At 33.6% G+C, this 21254-nt stretch overlaps 4 protein-coding genes across 6 annotated transcripts; 2 read left to right on the top strand and 2 right to left on the bottom strand.

Annotated features, from left to right (window-relative positions):
* Window positions 1–707, top strand: LOC129286914 (uncharacterized). The gene has a single exon (XM_054923017.1). The coding sequence runs from the start codon at window positions 96–98 to the stop codon at window positions 537–539; it is 444 nt and encodes a 147-aa protein (XP_054778992.1). The 5' UTR covers window positions 1–95; the 3' UTR covers window positions 540–707.
* Window positions 708–10214: 9507 nt separating this feature from the next.
* Window positions 10215–14164, bottom strand: LOC129286033 (RNA demethylase ALKBH9B-like). 2 transcript variants are annotated; one of them, XM_054922076.1, is made up of 9 exons: window positions 13985–14164; window positions 13778–13901; window positions 13345–13422; window positions 13039–13122; window positions 12334–12843; window positions 11672–11757; window positions 11273–11583; window positions 10861–10932; window positions 10215–10628 (listed from the first exon to the last, which is right to left on the bottom strand). In XM_054922076.1, exons 1-9 carry the CDS (start codon window positions 14021–14023, stop codon window positions 10406–10408), a joined length of 1527 nt encoding a protein of 508 aa, XP_054778051.1. In that variant the 5' UTR covers window positions 14024–14164; the 3' UTR covers window positions 10215–10405. The 2 variants fall into 2 exon arrangements, with proteins under 2 accessions (XP_054778051.1, XP_054778052.1); XM_054922077.1 differs by lacking the exon at window positions 13345–13422.
* A 1202-nt stretch (window positions 14165–15366) lies between these two features.
* Window positions 15367–16813, bottom strand: LOC129285650 (3-ketoacyl-CoA synthase 7-like). Its single transcript, XM_054921414.1, has one exon. It carries the CDS (start codon window positions 16811–16813, stop codon window positions 15440–15442), a length of 1374 nt encoding a protein of 457 aa, XP_054777389.1. The 3' UTR covers window positions 15367–15439.
* Window positions 16814–19024: 2211 nt separating this feature from the next.
* On the top strand, window positions 19025–20814 carry LOC129286578 (probable 3-hydroxyisobutyrate dehydrogenase-like 3, mitochondrial). Of its 2 annotated transcripts, none has more exons than XM_054922522.1 (2): window positions 19025–20095; window positions 20189–20814. In XM_054922522.1, the coding sequence occupies exon 1, from the start codon at window positions 19124–19126 to the stop codon at window positions 20045–20047; it is 924 nt and encodes a 307-aa protein (XP_054778497.1). In that variant the 5' UTR covers window positions 19025–19123; the 3' UTR covers window positions 20048–20095; window positions 20189–20814. The 2 variants fall into 2 exon arrangements, with proteins under 2 accessions (XP_054778497.1, XP_054778498.1); XM_054922523.1 differs by having other exon boundaries at window positions 20176–20814.
* Window positions 20815–21254: the final 440 nt, after the last annotated feature.

Here is a 21254-nt window from a genome sequence, read left to right as displayed (position 1 = left end):
ACCTTTGCTTCCGCTAAAGGCTAAACCCACTCATCAGATTTTCTTCAATTCTCAAACACACACACACAAAGAGAGAGAGAGATAGCAAGATAAACATGGAAGCTCTTCTCTCCCAATTCACCTTCCTCTCAGACCAAGCTTTACAAGACAGGAACTTTGATCCATCCACCATAGAAGACCTCATGAAGCTGTTTGAGATTGAGTCATACAAGGCCTGGGCAGCCATGGAGCTTGAGCAAGAGAAAGAGGAAGAAGAAGCAGAGGATGCTCTGCAGAAAGCTGAGGACTATCTTGACTCTGTCATGGAATCTGCCATGGATGAGTTCAGAAGCTTTGAACTTGAGCTTGAGAGATTGGAAAAATCTGAACTTGATAGCCTTGTTCACACTGCTGAGAGTGCCAGAAAAATGGGTAGGTTAATGGAAAAGGCTGCTTCTGTTGCTTCCAAAAGGTATATTGAAGCTGCTCTCAATTCTGCTACTGCTTCCATGAAATCTGCTTGGAAAGGACTATCTTCTGGCAAAGTTCATCCTTCTTAATTAGCCTGAAAATGTACTGATCAGAAGTGAAACCACAATAAATTATTGATTTATTTTCTGCTTTTATATATGCACACTCTAGAAATGTACTAAAGTTGTCACTATGAGCTTGAAGAACAAGTGAAAAATTTGAAGATTTAGTGTTCATGAAGCAGGAAAATTCATTTATTTTGGGTAGATCTGATATAAAGGCGTGGTATTTTACCCATGTTAGCTTTGAACACCATGTATTGAACTGGTTAAAGAACATCCTGGTTTGATTCTGGGTAGATCTGAAACATACCAAGGCTTCTAGGATTTCAAGAAGCTTACTTTTGAACATACTGTACTGATCTGATAGAACTTGAAGTGATGAAAAAGTAGGTTTAACTTGCCCTTCCCCTTTTTGATTTTCATAAATAGGTGTTTTTGCCTTTTTTTTTTTCCTCCGATGAAAATAATGTCTTCTTCCTTGGCCAAAATCATATAATTATAGTGAACATTTCATTCTGAACATTCAGGATTCAGCGAAAGATTGCAGATTCAGTGTACATGAAAGAAAATCCATTTATTTTGGGTAGGCCTGATGATGCATGGGCATTAAATTTTCAGGCAGCAAAATCTGAATTTTCTGGACTCAAGAAAAAAGTTTTTATAATTTCATTTTCTTTGCTCACTTCTTAATTTCATATTCTATTTGTTACAGATTACGACAATATTTTTGTTTAAGGATCTTGATTAACTTTTGTTATTCTTTGACATGATATTAAATCCTTAACATCTGGTTGAGAACTTTTACCTTGTGGGGTCTCTCTCTCTCTCTCTCTCTCTCTCTCTCTCTCTCTAAAATACAATATAAGCCTTTTTGGCATGCATAATGGATGCAAATTTGTCAGGGAAAATATTATATCAGGAAAGTTGCTTTCTACATGGGCCTGACAAGTGACAAGATTCAAGTATTTTTTTCTGACCAGGATAGCAGTAAATATCATATAATTATATCCAGAAAAAAAAAAACATTCATGATGATGGATTCCAGCAACATGTCCAATACATCTTTTATCTTATATATATATATATATATATATATATATATATAAAATAATAATAAAATTTTTTTAAAATGTATAAATGATAATTTAATTCCTCGAAATGACATAATTTTTTTGAAGTTTTTAGGAATTTTTCTGTCATTAATGAATTTATATAAATTATCAAATTACTCTTATTGAAAATAAATAATTCACAAGTTTTGTTTAAATATTCATAAATTTTCTTTTTATATTGGCAATAATACAACAGCAAATAATGAATTAACATGTGAAGTTGTGATTTGCTATTTCATTGTTGCGAATATAAGAAGGAAAGTTGTGAATATTTAAACAAAATTTGTAAATAATTTATTTTCAACAAGGGTAATTTGATAATTCATATAAATTTATTAATGATAGAAAAGTTCCTAGGGACTTCAAGGGAATTATTGCATTTTGAAGCACTAAATTATCATTTATTATCATTTATATCTTTTAAGGAGATTTTATTATCATTTTTCCTATATTTTTTTAATTACAAAACCACGATATAACCATGCAGAAGTGATAAAAATAATTCATGTAAAAAATCATAAGGTTTCTACAATCAGGCAATGGTTTATTAAGGATCCTAAAGTCTTGTCTTGAGAATGCTCTCATGCAAGCAAGTCGACACATTAGTTGGCTTCTCTATAAATATGGTTGAAGGTGATACCTAGTCCTTCATGGTGAGATTTCTAATATTCTTGATGATGTCAGAGAATGGGTGTCTTTTTGAGAAATTGTGCTCAATGAGTGATAAGGCTTCCATTAAATTAGAATAAACATTGACTTTATGAGGATTGGCATTCCAGAGATTGAAACCTTTGAGAATCCCTATGAGCTCAGTTGCCATGCTAGGATAATAGCCCAAGTGTTTGGAGAATGGGTACATCTTTTATATTTGAACCAAACAAATGCCACAGTCAAACAAGAATGAAAATGTCAAGAAGGTTTTCACAAAATTAATTGATTGCCATGTTGGAGGCATTATGTGCCACTTAACCATTGTCCTGATCAATAACTATAAAGACATAAATATGATCTCATGTTTGTTGTGGCCAAGGCAATACCAACAGCGAAGTAGTAGAGCATTGAAAAATATCCTTAAAAGGAAAGAGTGAAAGATAGCTAAGCAAACACAAAAATACTTGATGGAGATTTAAGTAGTGTGAATAATTAAGTCATACATTAAGAGGAATGGAATGTTAAATGGGGTGGTTTTTTTTTATAAAATTAAATGAATTAATAAATTGATGGAGATTTAAGTAGTATGGATAATCAAGTCCTATACTAAGTGGTATGTAATGTTAAAGGGGGTGTTTAAGAGGGTTATTTTATCAAACCTAACAGTTGTTTTTTTAGAAAGGTTCCTTATTCCAACATGTCTCATTAAAATAAAAAAACCTCAAAAATCATTAATTTTTGTTTAGCAAAAAAGGGGGTGTCGCAAGGAGTGCCAGAGAAGTGAGGCCTCAAAAAGATGAAAGAACCTGACTTCCAATGAAATGCAAAAAATAAGAACTCTCTTACCGCAGTTTACCCAGATCCAAGAATGTGAAGTGAAGAAAATTAATGTAAATGCAAGAAAGTAGAGATACATTAATTAAAGAAAGAGGTGGCAGGCTATACCGGCCATACAATAGAAAAGTAAAAATTAAAACTACATGATAACAGGAAAAATAAAGCAATAGAAGTAGAGTCTAGGAATTTGTCCGATAGTTTATTGATAATAATAATGCTCCTTTAATGAGAAAGGGCTCTTTTATTTATAGATGATCTCAGCTTAGTGCCCAAGCCCCCATTGTCGCCACTTTTTTTGAATTTAATAAGCACTTCCTCCATCATGGCCAAACTATTTTTCCTACTTTCATAATTTAAGCATCATGGGTGGAGTGTGGAGATAACAGCCTAGACTTAATTTTAACTTAGTGGCTAAGGCTTCATGAATATTCATTTTTTATTATTTTAAAGTCAATTAAGTTGAGTTGAGTCTGGGCCTTTAAATTCACAATTTGGGTGCAAATAATACTCCTCGCATACAAATTAGCTGAAACCTTTATAGGCCAATTTTCTATGGATATTTCTATTGGCCCACTTCCAATTGCATGAGTAGTAAATCTTATAGGACCATCTTGTTCCTATTCTGATTAATGATTGATCTAGTATTTTCCTTGGAGGACATTATTGTGGTTGAGGATTAGGGGCAACATGATCTAGCTTAAGATCAAGTTTCTCAAGGTTTGGGATCTTAAGGGCTGGTTTTGTAAAAGCTAGTTGCTGCGAGGCTTGACCTTGAAGAGAAAGCTCTTGTAGAGAGGGCATTTATAGAGCTCGCCCCTTTACTTTGGCCCATGTGGCTCCAGCCCCTATCGAGTTAGCCCTTATGGGATTGACAGTGTAGGATTCAGTCTTTGTGGACATGGCCTTGGTGGGATTGGCGACTTAGGATCCAGTCTCTTAAAATATGACTCCTTCATATCAAAGCCGTTTGAGTTTGATAGATTAGGGGTCGTAGGAAATGACAGTTCAGGTACTAGGGCTGCAGTAAATGACATCCTGGACTTAATGAATATGATATGCCAGGCCCCATGGTTTCAGAAATTGATAGTCTAGGTATTAGGGTTGTAAAAATTCTTAGCCCAAGACCTTGCTTATCTCTTTTTTAGGGCCCTTGGATGTTGCTCCCTAAGTTTTTTTTGTAGAATTTCAAGTTTCTTCCCATATTTAAGGTAAAGTTGTCCACTTCTCCTTGGCCTAAAAATTGGTCTGAAGAGACACCTTGGAGATGGAGTCCTCTTGGTAAACTTATATAGATTGGTCTTGAGCTTTTCAATAGTGACTTGACTTATAGGTCCGACTCTAGCCTTGAGATCTCTTGGCATTTCTTTAAGAGACTTGTTGAGAGCATTGGCTAAGTGGTGCCACTTTTGAAGAGCTTCATGAAAAATATCTTGGTAGTGTCGTCGTTCTTCCTTACAATGTCTTATCCTTTGTCCTACTTGGTAGCCAAACGGGCTTGCCATTAAGTTAGACATGCCATTGCTCCTTTGAGGAATGTTAAAGTAGTCTTCATTGTTGATCTTGTGGTCGAAAGGCACGTTAGGAGATTGGCCCTTGTGTTCATCTATTCTCTGAATGTGTGAGTCAATTGTAGCTTGCTCTTACGACGGTCTAGACAGGATAGCTGTAACATCCCAGTTTTTAATTCCATGATTGGCTAAACTAATTAAGGTAATTAAGTAAGTTGATATGGTGTGTGGTTAAGGAGGTCTAATAAGCATATTTGATTGTATTTCAGCCTAAATTACCGGTTCGATATCAAGTCAAGCCACTCGGGCATCAAAAGGAGAAGAAAAATGGAAAGCGATGTTGTTGTGCCACAAGCTGTGGTGTGGAGATCATCCGCCGCGATGCACAGACACTTTTAATATGAGGGAAGACCTCTTTGTGCTATACGTCGCGGTGTATTGTGCGTCTGTCATGGTGCATGATCATTTTTTATAGATATCAATAAAAAAAGAGAGAATAGAAAAGAGAAAATGGAAAGACGCACCAAGCTCTACTAAGGTTTACTTGTGTACAATATTTGGAGTATTTTGGAGGCTATAAACACTCAAGATAAGTATCATACTTATTAATCTTCCTATTTCTTCCATATTTATGAGTTTATAGTTAAGGTTTGATTGTGGAAGATGATTTTCGATCTATATAGGTTATAGGTCTAAATTTATTAACTCAAATGAAGTTAATGGAAGTAAATTAGAGTATCTAAATCTAGTATAATAAATTTTTAGTGTCTTGAGTTTTTGGGCACCATTAATGTCCAAAATTTGCAATTAATATGGGTGGTTGGAAAAATGTGATGCCATTAATGGGAGTTTAATAGCTCATTAATGTTATTAGGACTAAAGATAGATAATAAATCTAATGGATAGGCTCAAACTCTTGTAGAGTGAACTTTAGACAACTTAAAAGTGGAGATTGAGGGTTTAATGCTTGAATTAGTAATGTTGATGAAATTTAACTTGATTGATTGTAGTTTTAGCTCTTAGTTACCTATTGGATTGAAACTTCAAGCTTGGAAGCTAGTAGATTAAGGGGTAAACCTTTGATCACTCAAAGGTTTGAGGTAACTGGAAGAACCCTACTTTGGGTAGTTATATGTTAATTAATTGAAAATTGATTTCTAATTGTAAATTGTGAATGTTGCATGCATGAATTGAATTTCAATGTGAAATCATGTATTATCTTCAATAAGTGCATGAGAATTTGAAGGTGTATAATGTTATTTTAGGCTTGAAATGCAAAATGTGAAATTAAAATGGTTTTGAACTATGAACATGCATATGTCTTTAGAAAGGTGAATGTGTTGTTTTATTGAGCTAAATGTGTGTTAATGAAGAAATAGATTAGTATGATAAGTGAGAAGAATGTAATAAAATGTTATTGGATACTCAATTGGGCAGCGTATGATTGTGAACCCAACGTGTCATTGTGATAAACAATAAATGAAAGTATGAAAAGAGTAAGCATTGTTTATGACATGATCAGTGGGCAAGAGTTCGCCTAAGGATTTGAGAGTAGAGAAAATTTATATGGTATTTAAGTTGCACTCTAGTGCACAGGTTTAGCTTTGTCCCACAGTTTGTCGAGAGACTGTCGTATAATTTGTAAGAGATTAGAACCTAGCTATCTCTACTATTTTAATGAGGAGAATAGCCTAGGGTATGAGACATCCTAGAGATTTGAGAATGGGAGAAATTGTAATCCGAGAGTGAGTCATGTAATCTTTAGCCAGGTCGCACCTCACGATTGGTGAGCTTGGATAGTCCAATCACACGGATGGAGCCCTAATCAGTGTTATAGCTCACATTTTTTGTCTGAGTAAATTAGGAGGATATAATGTTAGTTGATCATTGCCCATACAAACATATAACATGTCACATGTGTTGAGTTGTGGCAAGTTGTGTGAATAAGGGGTCTTGTCACATATTTGAGAATATGGTGATAATGCACCTAGTATATGTAAGATAAAGAAGTTATTAAATGAAAAATGATGAATTATGATATGTGTGAGTATGTTTTAAGTACTTGGTTTTATATGCATGTGCTTGTTTTATAATTGATATATAATTACATAAGGTAGGTTTTACCTTGGTTACTGAGTAACTAGACTCATCCCTTTCATTTAACACTTTTCAGGCTCTAGCTTTAATGCAAAGAGAGAAAAGGCTAAAAAGGTTAGGAATTAGCATATTCTTTTTGTATGCCTTTAGTTTAGATTCATTTTGTGTAATAGTATATGTTTGTCAATTATAGGTTGCATGCCATCTCACTTGCACTATTTTGTTACTGCAAATGACTAATTTGTATTTTAAGCCCTGAGTATTTGTGTATGTTGAGATATATATATATATATATATATATGTTTCTAGGGCTAAAGTATTAGTGCAAGTGCAAAAAAAATGATTTGAACATGTTTTGATTGATTTGAATGTATTACAATGACAAATTACCTCCCCTTCTGTTTTTGATAAAAAGGGGTTAAGGAGTGAATTTTGGTTGTATTGTGGTTTAAGCATGTGTGACGTGTTGTACTGGTAGTCCTGAGTTCAATAGACATGGTCCAAGTATTAGGAAAGGCTTTTCGCACTTGTTGAGGGTTTTGGACACCTTTTTTTATATGAAAGTTGTGAAAAGTGGTTAAAATGTGTTTAGGTGTCCAACTTCCTGGTGTGACTTATTTTGAAAGTAAAATCTATGCTACTAGTTAGTTCATGTTAAGAGTTTTTCATAGATACCTAGATCATATCATTTGAACGTTGGATGGAGAATCGAGGCGCGTCGAAAGTTCCCTAATTCTGCTATCATTTGACAGTAGAATTAACTGAATTTTCATGCAACACGCTGCGACGTAGCGTGCATAAGCCGCAGCGCATTGCCCTGTCACACATTTAAAGAATTGTTTTTCATTTGTTTTTCGATTTCTTTTACTTTTCTGAAGTATCCCATGCTTTCATAACTTATTTTTACTCTAATACAAGAGAATTTTGATCGTTTTAAACTCTTTATGATTATAAAAAACTTGAGATTCCTTACTTTTGAATTAAACGTTGGTAATTACTTTTGAGTTAATCTTTTGATTACCATGAGTTTTATTGATTAATTGTGTTAGTGGAGTGAGATTTTATAATAGCAAAGATATTCCTTAACTCGTCCTTCAGAGTTTGTAACAGAGCTCTTTGCCTCTCGTCAGCTTGGCATTCCAACTTTTCCCAAGCTTTAGCTCGCTTTTATTGCTTTTTAGATGTTTTTTCTCGAGTTCCTCTACTAGAACTTGTGAGGTTGTTGCTTGCTTATCGATACAGTCTTGTATCATGGTCAAAGACAAAGCTATAACATTATTAGACACTATAATAGGAGGTTTACCTGAAAAAGAGGATTTGAGACTTTCATCCTGATTGAGTCGATGAGGCATTCCTTGAGGAGGTGTTGCTTGTCACCTCATTGTCACTAGAGTGCGAGAGGCCCGTACTTTATGTTCTACATGCGCAAGTGCATTCTTTGAGTCGTAAGACTTAGGTCCATTCTTTCCAACAACATATTAATCCTCACATGTTCTAGGCATTTTGTTCACATATATCCCATCGTGCATGCTGAAAGTTGTTTGGCAAAAAAAAAAAGGGTGCAGCAAGGCGTGCCAAAGACACGGGATCTCAAAAGGATAGAAGCACCTGACTTATAATTAAACGTGGGGAACTTGAGCTCCCTTACCATAATTCACTCGGATGTAAGAATGCAAAACAATAAAAATTAATGTAGATACAAAAAAGCAAAGATACATTAATTAAAGAAAGAGGCGGTGGCCTATGTTGGCCATATAATAGAAAAGTAAAGATTAAAATTACATTATAAAAGGAAAAAATAAAACAACAGATGTGCAGTTTGGGAATTCGACTGGTAGTTTGTTGTTGATGATGATCCTCCTTTGATGAAAAAAGGCTTCTCTATTTATAGATAATCTTAACTTGGTGTCTAAGCCTTATAATCGCTACTTTTCTTAAATTTAGGAACTACTTCCTCCATTGTGACCACTTTCTCTACTTCCATAATTCAAGCATTATGAGTAGAGTGTGAAAATAATAGCCTAGACCCGATCTTAAATTAGCAACTACGACTTCACAAATATTTATTTTTAATTATTTTAAGGTCAATTGAGTTGAGTTGAGTTTAGGCCTTCAAATTCACAATTGGATGCAAACAATTTTGTATAAAAATTTATCAAATTTCCAACTTTACTCCTATTTTATAAAAGAATGAGAGAAAAACCTCAAAATTTTCAATAATGTACACCAACATCTAATAAGGAGGAAAAACATGAAACTTGTGATGATAAATTAATTATATATTTTTCAAATAAGACCAAAAAAATTCATTTCTCTTTACCTTTGTAAATGGTACTAGAGAGAATATATATATATATATGTGTGTGTGTGTGTGTGTGTGTGTGTGTGTGTGTGTGTGTGTGTGTGTGTGTGTGTGTGTGTGTGTGTGTGTGTGTGTGTGTGTGTGTGTGTGTGTGTGTGTCAATGTTTTTAAAATTGGATTGGATATTGAACCGGAAAGGTCAACGATTCATGATTCACATAGTTCAACCCACGTTGAACCAATGATCAAACTGGTGACCTAATAATTAAATTTAAAAAAATTATATATGTATATAATAATTTACATATAAGAAATAAATATGAAATTGCTATTTAACTTAAAAATAAAATTAAATATTTTAAATTTATCATGACTTAATAAATCGCATAATACAACATAATATCAAATGATTAAAAAATTAATCATTTTCTAAAAAGAAAAATTGATAATTTTTTTAAAAAGAAAAAGGGCATTGTTTTAATAGTTCAATTTTTAAAAACTGAATCTGGTTCTAGGCTTGATTTTGGTTTCTAGTCTGACCACATGTCCAAAGAGGCCTAACTCCCCAAACAATTTTTGCAGGTTGATCGAGCTGTTAGCCTGACTGATCGACAGTCCAACTACATTCGGTCTAGTTTTTTTAATTATTGATATATATGTATATATATATATATATGGGAGCACATTTGGTGTTCATCAGGGGTGATAAGCACCACCTCTGAACCAATCTGGACTATTCAGGTTAAACTACTTTTTATTTTTTATTTTTAAACAAAAATTTATAATATTTTAAATAAATATATTTATTATTAAAATGTACGTTCATATTTAATCAATTAGTCTAAATTTAATATTAATTTTTTATAATTTTCATAAATTGATCATATAGATTTATTGTGTACTGTTCAGATTTAAAATTTTTAACTTGTTATATTATTATATTCAAAACAACTCAGAGTAAATATGTATCTTCAATTTATAAAAACTATAAAAAATTAATATTAAATTTAGACTGATTTAATTAAATATGGATGGTACATGTTTAATAATAAATATATTTATTTAAATTTTTATAAATTTTTATTTAAAAAAATAAAAATAATAAAAAAGTAGTTTAATCTGAATTATTTAAATTAAATCTAGACGCTCTAAATTGGTTCGGTGCACATCACCAGGCGGGCGTGAAGAGTACATGGAATACTGCACTAGAATGCTTTATTAGGACGAACAGGGTTTCCTCCCCACATTACATCTATTTAAAGATTGAGTCACATTATTTATATAAACAGTATGGGTTGCTAAAAACATTAAATATTACATATCAATCTCTCACAATCTCCACAACATCACTGATTAAACAAAACCTTAAAAATTATATATACAAAGTCATAAACTCAATTTGTTCGAGCGTCCTTTCTGCGTTGTTGCGTCAGATTCAATACTATTCGTCTTCTGCTTCTTATTTTCTGAATTCTCAATGTTGTTATACTCAATCTCCGATTTGTTCGGCGATAAATGGCCAAGAGGCTTGATTCCCTCCAGCTCAGGGTCAGGTGAGAAGTTAAACGGTAATTTACTATCATCCACCCTCCTAAATGTAATTGAAATCCTGGAAAAAAAAAAAAAGAGTCTCAGCATACAATACAAAATAATATAATAATAATAATATATTGAGAGTTCCTGAAATATACCCTATTACAAAAGATAGGTAAACCAAGGCAAATATGATTTACTTTTTTACATACTATTTTATGACATGGCCTGCTCTACCCAACTTTTACAAGCCAGTTTATCTAAGAATTTTTTAGAGACTTGTATATGTTTTGAAAAATTCACATTACCTTTTGGTTCGGACAGATGGGACACAATGTTTAGCAATGTCAGCTCCATTGTCATTAAAAATGAACACTGATCTGCATTATTGAAATGAGCATTAGAGTCTCTAAATGTTAAAAAAGAATTGACTAAAAAGCATGATTTATACAACTCTACTTTTAATATGACACAAGAATATGAAGGTTTTAACTTGTTCAAATCAAGCTAACATGTTCCAATCCAAGAATGCCAAATTTCATTCCAAAGATTTCGACAAAGAAAGAGCATTGGATGAGAAAGGAGGAAGAGAAATTTTAGTTTGACCAACAAATCATGGATGGCTTTGTGAGGATGTCAATAGGTCCCACTGAATTGAAATGCTCATGAGTCCATCTATCTGGATTTTTCTCAAGTTTTGTTCAAAGAAGACAAGCTTACCCCATTGGCAAATTGATGGGAGCGGGCCCTACGAACTCCCCAGGACTGATAACTTTCAAATTTGAACCAAATAATATGTCACACTCAGATAATAATGAAACCGTAGAAAAAGGTCGCATAAAATCATGGTGATCGATATGAGGAGGAATGCAATCGCCTTCATCGTATATGTTGACCACGCAACTATTAGGGATGCATGTTGGAGGCAGTATGTTCCACCTAACCATCCTCTTGATCATTTTCTTGAACAAATTTGGTAATGGATCAGCCTCCTCATCTCTTAGAATGCCAGGAAGATTGCCACGTCTGTCCTGCGAAGATTTAACATGCCAAAAGGTCAACAGAAAAAAAATTCATACCAAAGATTTAAGGAGAGAGGGGAAACAAATTTAAACTTACTACTGCATAATTGTAGCAGCAGCCAAATTGTATCGTTACTCGCCCTTTGCCACGCATCCACTTTCTAGGTTCTGAATATGTACGTTCTAAAAATAGAAAAACCAAAATAATCAAGTGTGAGAACAAAATCTTCTGAAACTTAAAACACAGAAAAAAATACAATAAAATAGAAGAGCCTTCGTATTACTAGCTTAGGAAGTCAATGATGTGCGATAAGGGGCAAAAAACAAGCTAGTTTAAATGTTTTATGATGATTTTCATTAAAGATGGTGACTCAACTTTTCCAGGTTAACTCAAAATACCAACCACCAAGTATCCGCAAGAAAGAAAAACCAATGCTATTGATATTATTGAACAGGAGATAAACCCCTCCCTAATTATTCTCATACGCTGTGTGTCTATAATCAGTGTCAACTCTAAGTGGAAGACAAACAGTTTACTGCATGTAATGAAGCATGACTAGTCTATAGACAAGGCTATGCAAGTTATTTCAAAATAAGTTCTAAAGATGTGCCAAGAGTAGCCATGAGCATAAGGGGGGAAAGCAACAAAGACTAGAAATACAGAAAAAGTACAGTTCAGAGCATATGAATTATTTAAATGATGAATCATTGAATCAAATAACTAAAATAGAAAGGGAGAAGTTCAATACATATATATACCTCTAAAGTGCCCATTTCGACCCATTTTTTGCAACTTATGGACATACTTGACAATATTCCTTTGCTCATCAGCATTGAATACCTGAGTATGAAGTTCAAGCCCCTGAAGAACATTCATGTCTCTCCCATCAATTCTTTCAATACAAACAAAGTCCTTTTTGCTACCAACCAGTGAGCGCCTAATATGCACCTTTTGTTCCTCAGACAATCCATGTTCAAACAATGAGGCCCCACCGATTCCATCACTTAGCAGCAAGTCAAAATGAGATGGTGCTAAATATTGTCGTTTGTGATTCAAATATTTTGGTGGAGAATCAGAAGCATGTCTATCATTATGCTTCCTCAACCAAGGAATTTCATGCCTCTGGCCATAGTTTCTTGCACCATCCTCTTCTTCTCTATACCTTCTAGTGTGAAATACCGAAGCATTACCATTTCTGGACTGGTGATATGCATCTCTAGAAGATGCATAGTCATCATTATCAGCACAAGACATTTCATAGTGCTTTCCTGCATTCAAAAGAAGCACCGAATAAATATATTATATAAACATAAAATAAAAAAATACTCCACTATTCATTTTAATAACTGTCAATTTTTAATCAATTTTAAACTCTATTGTTTTTCATAAAAATTCTAAATCCCCATGTAAATGCACAGAGATGAAGCTAGTTTATCAATAGAAAGATTACAGTAATGCAGTACCATTCCTAGACTTGTTGGATGCATCTGTAGGGGATACATAATAACCATCTTCATCTTCAGCATAAGGGGTTTCATAGTACCTTCCTGCATTTAGAAGAAAAGCAAAATAAATATATATTATATAAACATAGAATGAAAAATACTTCACTATTCACTCCTGTAACTATCAATTTGTTTTTTCTTTCCAATCAATTAATTTGTTTATCTTAAACTTAGTATTATTCCTCATAAAAATTCTAAATCCCCATGTAAATGCACAGGGTTGAAGCTAGTTTATATATCAATAAAAAGATAACAAATAATTACCATCCCTGGATGTAGATCTAGAAGATATATAGTAATCATCATCCGCAGAAGCAGCATGTGGGGTTTCATAGTTGTTTCCTGACGTTAAAACAAAATTTGAAATTTATGAACAAATTTAAAGATAACAGGTAATGCTTGTGCCTGAGATTATTTTAAATAAAATTTAGAATTAAGTGATTTTATAAGATTAATGCACAAAAAAATTACAAATAGGAAAAAAAATACAGAGCTAACATAACCTACGAGATTGAAAAAGCATAAAGCCAGAAACTTAAGCCAGTGAACCAGAATGGAAAAGTCCAGGAGTAACAGAAAGAGTGAAATAACAATTACAAGAACAAAAGTTCATAAGAAGAAAACAACAAAACCCATCACAACGATTCATTAAAAAAAAACAAAAAACAGAGCTAAGGGAAAAGAGACGTTCAATTACTTTTACGGAGATTTGAGATTCGTTCATGAAGACGAGCCTCACAATGGTGGCAGACGATATCAGAGAGAATCTGCAATATCTGCTCCTTATTCAATGACTCCAGAAGCTCCATGCACCGCTGATTCTGTCGGAAAATTCCGTTCAGAGATCAAATTACCGGCAAGCCAAGGCAAAGTGATGGGAGTGATAGAGAACGAGTTGACTGACTTGACTTTGAACGCTGAAGCGAGACGCAAAGATGAGCATTAAGTAATAACTATAAGCAAAGCAATGTGAGAGAGAAAGAGAGCGTGAGAGATCAAAATAAAGACTCCATGGCCAGGCAGCGCAACGCAGCGCGAGGGCGAGAGAGAACGACTTTGGAGTTGACTGACTTCTGAACGATGAAGCGACGACCAAGGCAAGGATCTTTTTAACTTTTCTGACAGAAGGACCAAAGATAAGGATTAATTATCTGGAAAGGTTTCCCAATTTCGCGTTACTTTCCTACTACCAAATCAAACATGTTGTTATTTTTTTTACTTAAACAGAAACCAAAATTTTAAAATAAAGAACATTTTACCCGTAATCTCTTTTAGGAAAAAAAGATATTTTTTTTAGCCCCTCTATTTAATCTAAATTATAAAGACATCTTTTTTATTATAAAAACCTATATAGACCTATCTTAAAATTAAAAAATATATATTAGACAAATTTTTTTTTTCTAATTTTCAAATTTTAATTCCATTCATTCAAATATTAATTAACCATTAAATCATATTTTTTACCAAAATGCCCTCTCTTTAGCATAAATATTACTTAACAATCATTTAAACATTTATGTTTATCCAAAAATAATTTTAATATGCACATTTCACATTTTTGTATTTTTAAATTGATTAATTTTTATTATATTATAATGCTGATTAATTTTAAATTTTTAAATTTTTATTGTTCATGTTAAATATATACCGCAGCTAAAAAAGTCTGAGGCATGCACGTAAATAAATATTCAATTATTTTATAAAATTATAAAAATGCCATAATTCCGATTATTTGTTATTAATATCTTAATTTTAAAATTTAAAATTTTTAAATATATTTTATTATACATACGTGTATTTGTTAAAAAAATTATTCAAATTTTTTATCAAATTTTTATTTTTAAGTAAAAAATGATTAATTTTTATTTTAAAATTTACTAGAAATATTAAATAAATAACTAGTAAATATTAAATAAATTGTCGAAAGATAAATTAGAGATTTAGTATAATGAAGGGTAAATTAGTAAATAAGATTTATCCTAATATTATTATCAATAAAAATATATTTTTAGAATCTTTTTAGAATACTAGTTAACAGTGTTAATAATTTGAACTAAAGTATATGTTTTCAAAATAGAAGGGAGGTCGTGTAATTAATTATCTCTTCTGAGACTTTAGTGTCGTTACCTAAAAGCAATTTGTAGCCTCATTCCCCCCCCCCACCCCAAACTTTTGGGGTTGAGGGAAACAACATGAAGCTCTGTTTGGAATTAAACAGACCAGAAAATGAAGCAGTCTTAAGACAAATTTTATTCAGTTTGGGACACAAAACGAGCACATTGCAATCATCAACTATGCTTTCCACAAGGCAAAATTAAAAACAAGAAAGGAAACAAGTAATCATTGTAGTTATTGTTGTTTAATAGTCAAACTCAGGTATCTCAAGTGGATACAAATGGATCATATCAGACCAAGCATTTTTCACAGTTGGGTCAATATCAGAAACACATTCCCACACTGCACTGTTACACTTGAACCCACTTCCAAATGCTATTTGCCACACCCTATCTCCTTTCTTCACTCTTCCTTTTGCCTCCAAATAACACAGTTCGTACCAAATTGAAGAAGATGAAGTGTTCCCAAATCTGTACAATGCCATTCTAGAAGCTTCCCCATCTTCCTTTCTCAGCTTCAGACTCTCCTCTATTGCATCTATCACCCCTTTGCCCCCAGCATGTATGCAGAAATGCTCAAAGGACTTTCTGAAATTTGGCACATATGTTCCTTTCTGGTTGCTTCCCTGTTGGATTCTCCGGCGAATCGCGGACCACAAGAAGCGAATCTGCTCGGAGTAAGGCAGCACAAGAGGGCCCAAAGTTGTGATGTTTGTCCTCAGAGCCAGAGCAGCCACTTGCAGAAGTGTCCTTGATAAGGACACTCCCACATGTCCAGCCTCATCAGGCTCTTGATAAACACACTTGTAGGCATTATCATTAGATCCTAAATGAGTCCTCACAAGGTGCTTTAGCTCATACTTTGCCATTTTCTTGTCTTGTTTCCTGTTAGACAGTAAAATGGCTGCTCCTCCCATTCTGAACAGTACATTGGGAATCAGCTTGGATTTGGCAGTGCCTCTGTAACCATTTGGAGCTACAACCTCCATACTTAGAACTAAAGCTAAAGAATTCTTGTGAACTCTGAGAAGATCTTTAGCTAAGCTTATTGATAACATGCCAGCACTGCATCCCATTCCACTGAGGCTCACGCTCTTTATGTTGCTTCTGAGACCAAACTTGTTGATGATCATGGAAGTTAAGGACGGGGTGGGACAGAAGAGGCTACAATTTGATACTAGGATGTCTATGTTCTTAGGGTGGACCTTGTGTTTGGTAAGAAGGTCTTGGACAATGGTGAAGAGGACCAATTCAATCTCTTCTTGGGCATGCTTGAGTGAGTCAGTAGGTGGGATCTCATGAACTGAATCAGGCATGCAAGCTTCAGGTCCAATCCCAGATCTTTCAAAAACTTTGGACTCAAAATCAATGGCTTCTCTGGAGAAGTCACAGATCTCAGAGTGTTCTATGAAGTTGGAGGGAGGGATTCTAAGGTTGTTTGGAGGCAGAAAGCAGACAAAGTCAAGAAGGTACACATTTCTAGACCATAACCTCAGACAACACAGTACTATGATAAGGACAAACATGGCTGGTAAGGTTAGTGTCAGAGAAACTGAGCCTTGAAGCAGAGCAGATAGGTTTGAGGAAAGAGATGAAAATTCAGAAAGAAGAGCATCCATTCTGAGGTTGTTTGGACATTGGCGGGGTGATGATGACTTAATATTGGTTTAGTGAAACAAACAAAGGAAAGAGAGAAGTTTCAAAATGCAACTATGTGATATATTTGGTGTGAAAATCTGCAGGTAGAAGCAGTATTGTGTTGGGAAAAAATAGTTTTGGTCACAGAGTTTGCATGATAAAACCATATTAACTTGTATTTAGCTGTTTGGATATATAGGTGATTTTTTATTTTTTTTGGGGAGTAGAATAACATCAAATGAGGCTCTGAAAAATGTGCAGGGGGGAGGCTAAATTGGGCCAACTTTAGACCAATGTCCAACTTTCAGATATTGGACTCGGTGGTTAAAAAAAAAACAAAAGAAATTAGCCTAAGGGGTTGGGATAGTAGTTTAGATGAAAATTTCAATTTATTAAAGAAATACAAATTTAATTTAAGTAATAAAATATTATACACGATTATTTTTTGGGCGGACAAATTATAAAAAATTATTTACATTTTAAATTAAATTATTCAACTAGCATTTTACTGTTATATACATTTTTTATTATAAATGTAAATTTTATATACAGACATAAAGACGTTGAATATTTTAGTTATTTAACATATATATACGCATGCAAGAATCAAGAGTCATAGTCTTCTTAAAAGCAATTTAAATGATTTTTATGTTTATATTATTATAAAATATTAAATAAGCTATGATATTTTTTGCCAGCATCAAAGAAACTATGATAAATCATAGAATGTATATACACTTCAGTCTTACTTTACCAAGGGAAACTATTACCAAAGGACCACGGAGGTATATTATATCAAAAAAGAACATTAAGATTCTGATTTTTCAATGCATCCCCTTGGTCCTTAACTAAAAAAAATTTTGTATGAGAAATGAATGAATTATTGTTAAAATTTAAAATAACAAGTATTCATCCTATATAAACAATAAGTTATTTAAATTTTGATAACAATTAATTCATGATTAATAACAATACATTTGAAATTTAACAAAATTAAAAAATTGACAGCACATGTTTTATGGAATAAATGTTCACTCTGCATAAATAATAAGTCATTCGAGTCTTGACAATAATCAATTTATAATTAATAACAACACATTCAAACTTTAATAAAATTAAAAATTAATAGCATATGTTTTAATGGAACAAATGCTCACATCGCCTGAAACAATAAGACATCGAGTTTTAATAGGAACCAATTCATTATTAACAACATTACATTTGAATTTTAATAAGATTAAAAAACTGACCACACAGGTTTAATGGAAAAATGTTCATCCTGCATAAATGACAAATTATTTGAGTCTTGACAATAATCAATTTGTGATTGACAACAGCATATTCGAATGTTAACAACCAACTCATGTTTAGTTGTTTTTCTTTCATTAAGAAGGGCAATTAAGTCATTTCTCATCAAAATTTATTTTCAACTAATAATCAAAGAAGGTGCAATGAAAAATCAGATTCTTAAAGTCATTTTTTTGATATAAAATACTTACAGTGGTCGTCAAGTCATATTTTCCCCATTATTAAATACTTTTAAATATTCTATAGTTTATATTAATGAGAATAGATAACCATAAGAGTTATATTATTGTTGAATTTTTTTTTTTTGAGGAGAATGAGAGATAGATTTTAAGGGGATCAATTAATTCAAATTAAGTTTCAAGTATTAAACTTTAGGAATTTAGAAGTTTTTCTCTCAATTTTATAACTTTATTGTGATGAATTTACAACTTGTATTCTAAAATTTAACAAAAAATAAATTTATTTTTAATTATGTTAAAATTTAAAAAATAAGTTACAAATTCATCACAATAAAATTATAAAATTAAGAGTTGAACTTATAAATTTATGAAATTTAACACTTAAAATTGAATTTGAATTAATTAATCTCTTGGGATATATCTATCATTCTTCCTTTTTTTTACCTTTGACCTAAAAAAATTATTGAAAAAATTATATTAAAATTCCATATAAAAAATTATTTATTATAAAATTTATTAATAATTAAAGTAAATGCTGCTAATAATACTTAAGTGCTTTTACTTAATTGTCAACAAACCTTGGTAATTAAATTTTTGTACATGGGACCTGAATATAATTCTTTTAAAATTATTTTGTTTGCCGCTCCCAAGTCCAAGGACCTGTTTGGTTGTTCTCAAGGTCTTTAGTTACTCAGTGGTCACTCAGAATATTCCGTTTAGCCTATCTGATCAGCAAAATCCGAGTCTTCAGTCTTCACAGTACTCTTCGCAATCAATCCATCGTCATCGTCTCTTCCACAATCCATGGGAACTCCATACCCGAACCTCATCAATCCGACTCAGACCCGAATTGGGTGGATAGGCATCGGCGTTATGGGTGCTGCGATGGCCTCTCGCCTTCTCTCCGCCGGCTACTCCGTCACCGTCTACGCTCGCACACCATCCAAGGCTCTTCCTCTGCAATCTCTAGGCGCCCGTGTCGCCGATTCTCCGGCTGAAGTCGCTCGGTCCAGCGACGTCGTATTCACCATGGTAGGTCACCCATCCGATGTTCGATCAGTCGTCTTACAAGACCCTAAGTCAGTTCTCTCCGGTCTAACCCCTAACTCCGTCACTGTTGACATGACCAGCAGCCACCCTGATCTCGCCAGAGAGATTTTCGCCTTAGCACGTGAGAAAAATTGTTGGTCCGTGGATGCGCCAGTCTCTGGAGGCGATATAGGTGCGAGAGATGGAAAAGTAGCCATATTTGCTGCTGGAGAACAAGATGTAGTGAATTGGTTAGAACCCTTGTTTCGGATTCTAGGGAAGGCTACATATGTGGGTCAGGCAGGGTGTGGACAGAGCTGCAAAATAGCGAATCAGATTACTATTGGGGCTAATCTGATTGGTTTGAGTGAAGGTCTGGTGTTTGCAGAACGGGCAGGGTTGAATTTGAAGCAGTTTGTGGAAGCAATTAAAAGAGGGTCTGCTTACACCAAGGCGTTGGAGTTATATGGAGAGAGGATGATTGAGAAGGACTTCAAGCCTGGTGGGTTTGCTGAGTATATGGTGAAGGATTTGGGAATGGGGTTGGATATTGTGGAGAAGGGTGAGGATGATAAAGTTGTGGTTTTGCCTGAAGCTTCATTGTGCAAGCAACTATTCTCCAGTATGGTAGCTAATGGAGATGGAAAGCTTGGTGGTCAAGGGCTTATCTCTGTTATTCAGAGAATCAATGGGAAATGAGTTACTAATTCCTCAATACTTTGAATGATGGATATCAGCATCTTGCAGGTTAAATTCTTACTTGTAGGATTGTATTTTTGCAATGGGAACTTTTAACATTGTGTGGTCTCTTAAGAATTTCATATCAGGTTATATCTGCAGGTTTGCCTTACAAAATAGATTGGCTCTAAAGCAGCTGTCATATGAGCTTGTACACGAAAAGCATGAATGTTGTATCATTTGATTGGACAAATCTTGATACGCATTGAAGAACATGTATGCATATTATGTTACGAGCTTCAGAAGAAGAGATCATCCATAAAAAACTAGCTTATTCAGAGGGAGAGCTTCTCATACTTATAAATCACACTTATCTTATGCGATTTTTTGTTGTAGGACTCATAACATATTGATGGTCTACTAAACAACAGCTCAATATGTGTTGGGTATTTAAAAAGTAAAGACATACTAATATGCACGCCCTGTTTTATTACAAAAACATTTGTATTTCTGGAGACAACTAGATCAAAATAGCAGCAGAGCGTAGTTTATAAAAGGACAGGAATCATGGCCATCATCTTTACTGCATAAGAATGGCAGTACCAAGTGTAATTTGGTTGGGACTTGTTTGAACTTTGAACCTTGGGCTTATTAATCTCTCAAGGTACCATTAGGGTAGGGTTCTTCGTAAGAAATGTAAAGAATCAAAGCATTTCACTAGCCAGTTTCAAGGTATGTGATTAAAGTCTATAATTGCTAGCTTGTAATTCTAATACAGGCTTCTGTTATTGCTCTCACTCCAAGGTTCAATAACTTCACATCATGCGGCCATGAAGTTTTCAAGTTGTGTGTCTGGGGTAGCTGTTTAAGCTGTACGTGCGTCTATTTTTTCCTCACCATCTTTTTAACTCGTAGCAATGCTCTTCCATAAGCTTGCATGAAGGGGGCATTATAGGAAGTGTCATAGCGAGGCTGACTTTTGGGTCATTAGCAAGTTTTTTTTTTTTTTTGGTTTTGTAATCTGAAAAATTTAAGGTGAATTAAGTCTCGAGACTTATCAAAGTTAAGGTATGCTTCTAACCTCAGTCTTTATGAAGGTATTTACAAATCATTCACTAACAAAATTCTCATAGTGACAGTGTGATTCGAACTCGCAAGAGTTGAGTTTATAGGTTAAATTTTATTGGCTAAACCAATTTTTGTTAGTATTAGTAAGTTTTCTATTACA

This window comes from Prosopis cineraria, unplaced genomic scaffold (genome assembly GCF_029017545.1).
Source record: "Prosopis cineraria cultivar Desert tree isolate PC_DT_omini unplaced genomic scaffold, ASM2901754v1 PC11, whole genome shotgun sequence".
NCBI classification, from domain to species: domain Eukaryota; kingdom Viridiplantae; phylum Streptophyta; class Magnoliopsida; order Fabales; family Fabaceae; genus Prosopis; species Prosopis cineraria.
Note: the sequence above shows the minus strand (reverse complement) of the source record. Positions and strands in the feature narration are given on the sequence as shown.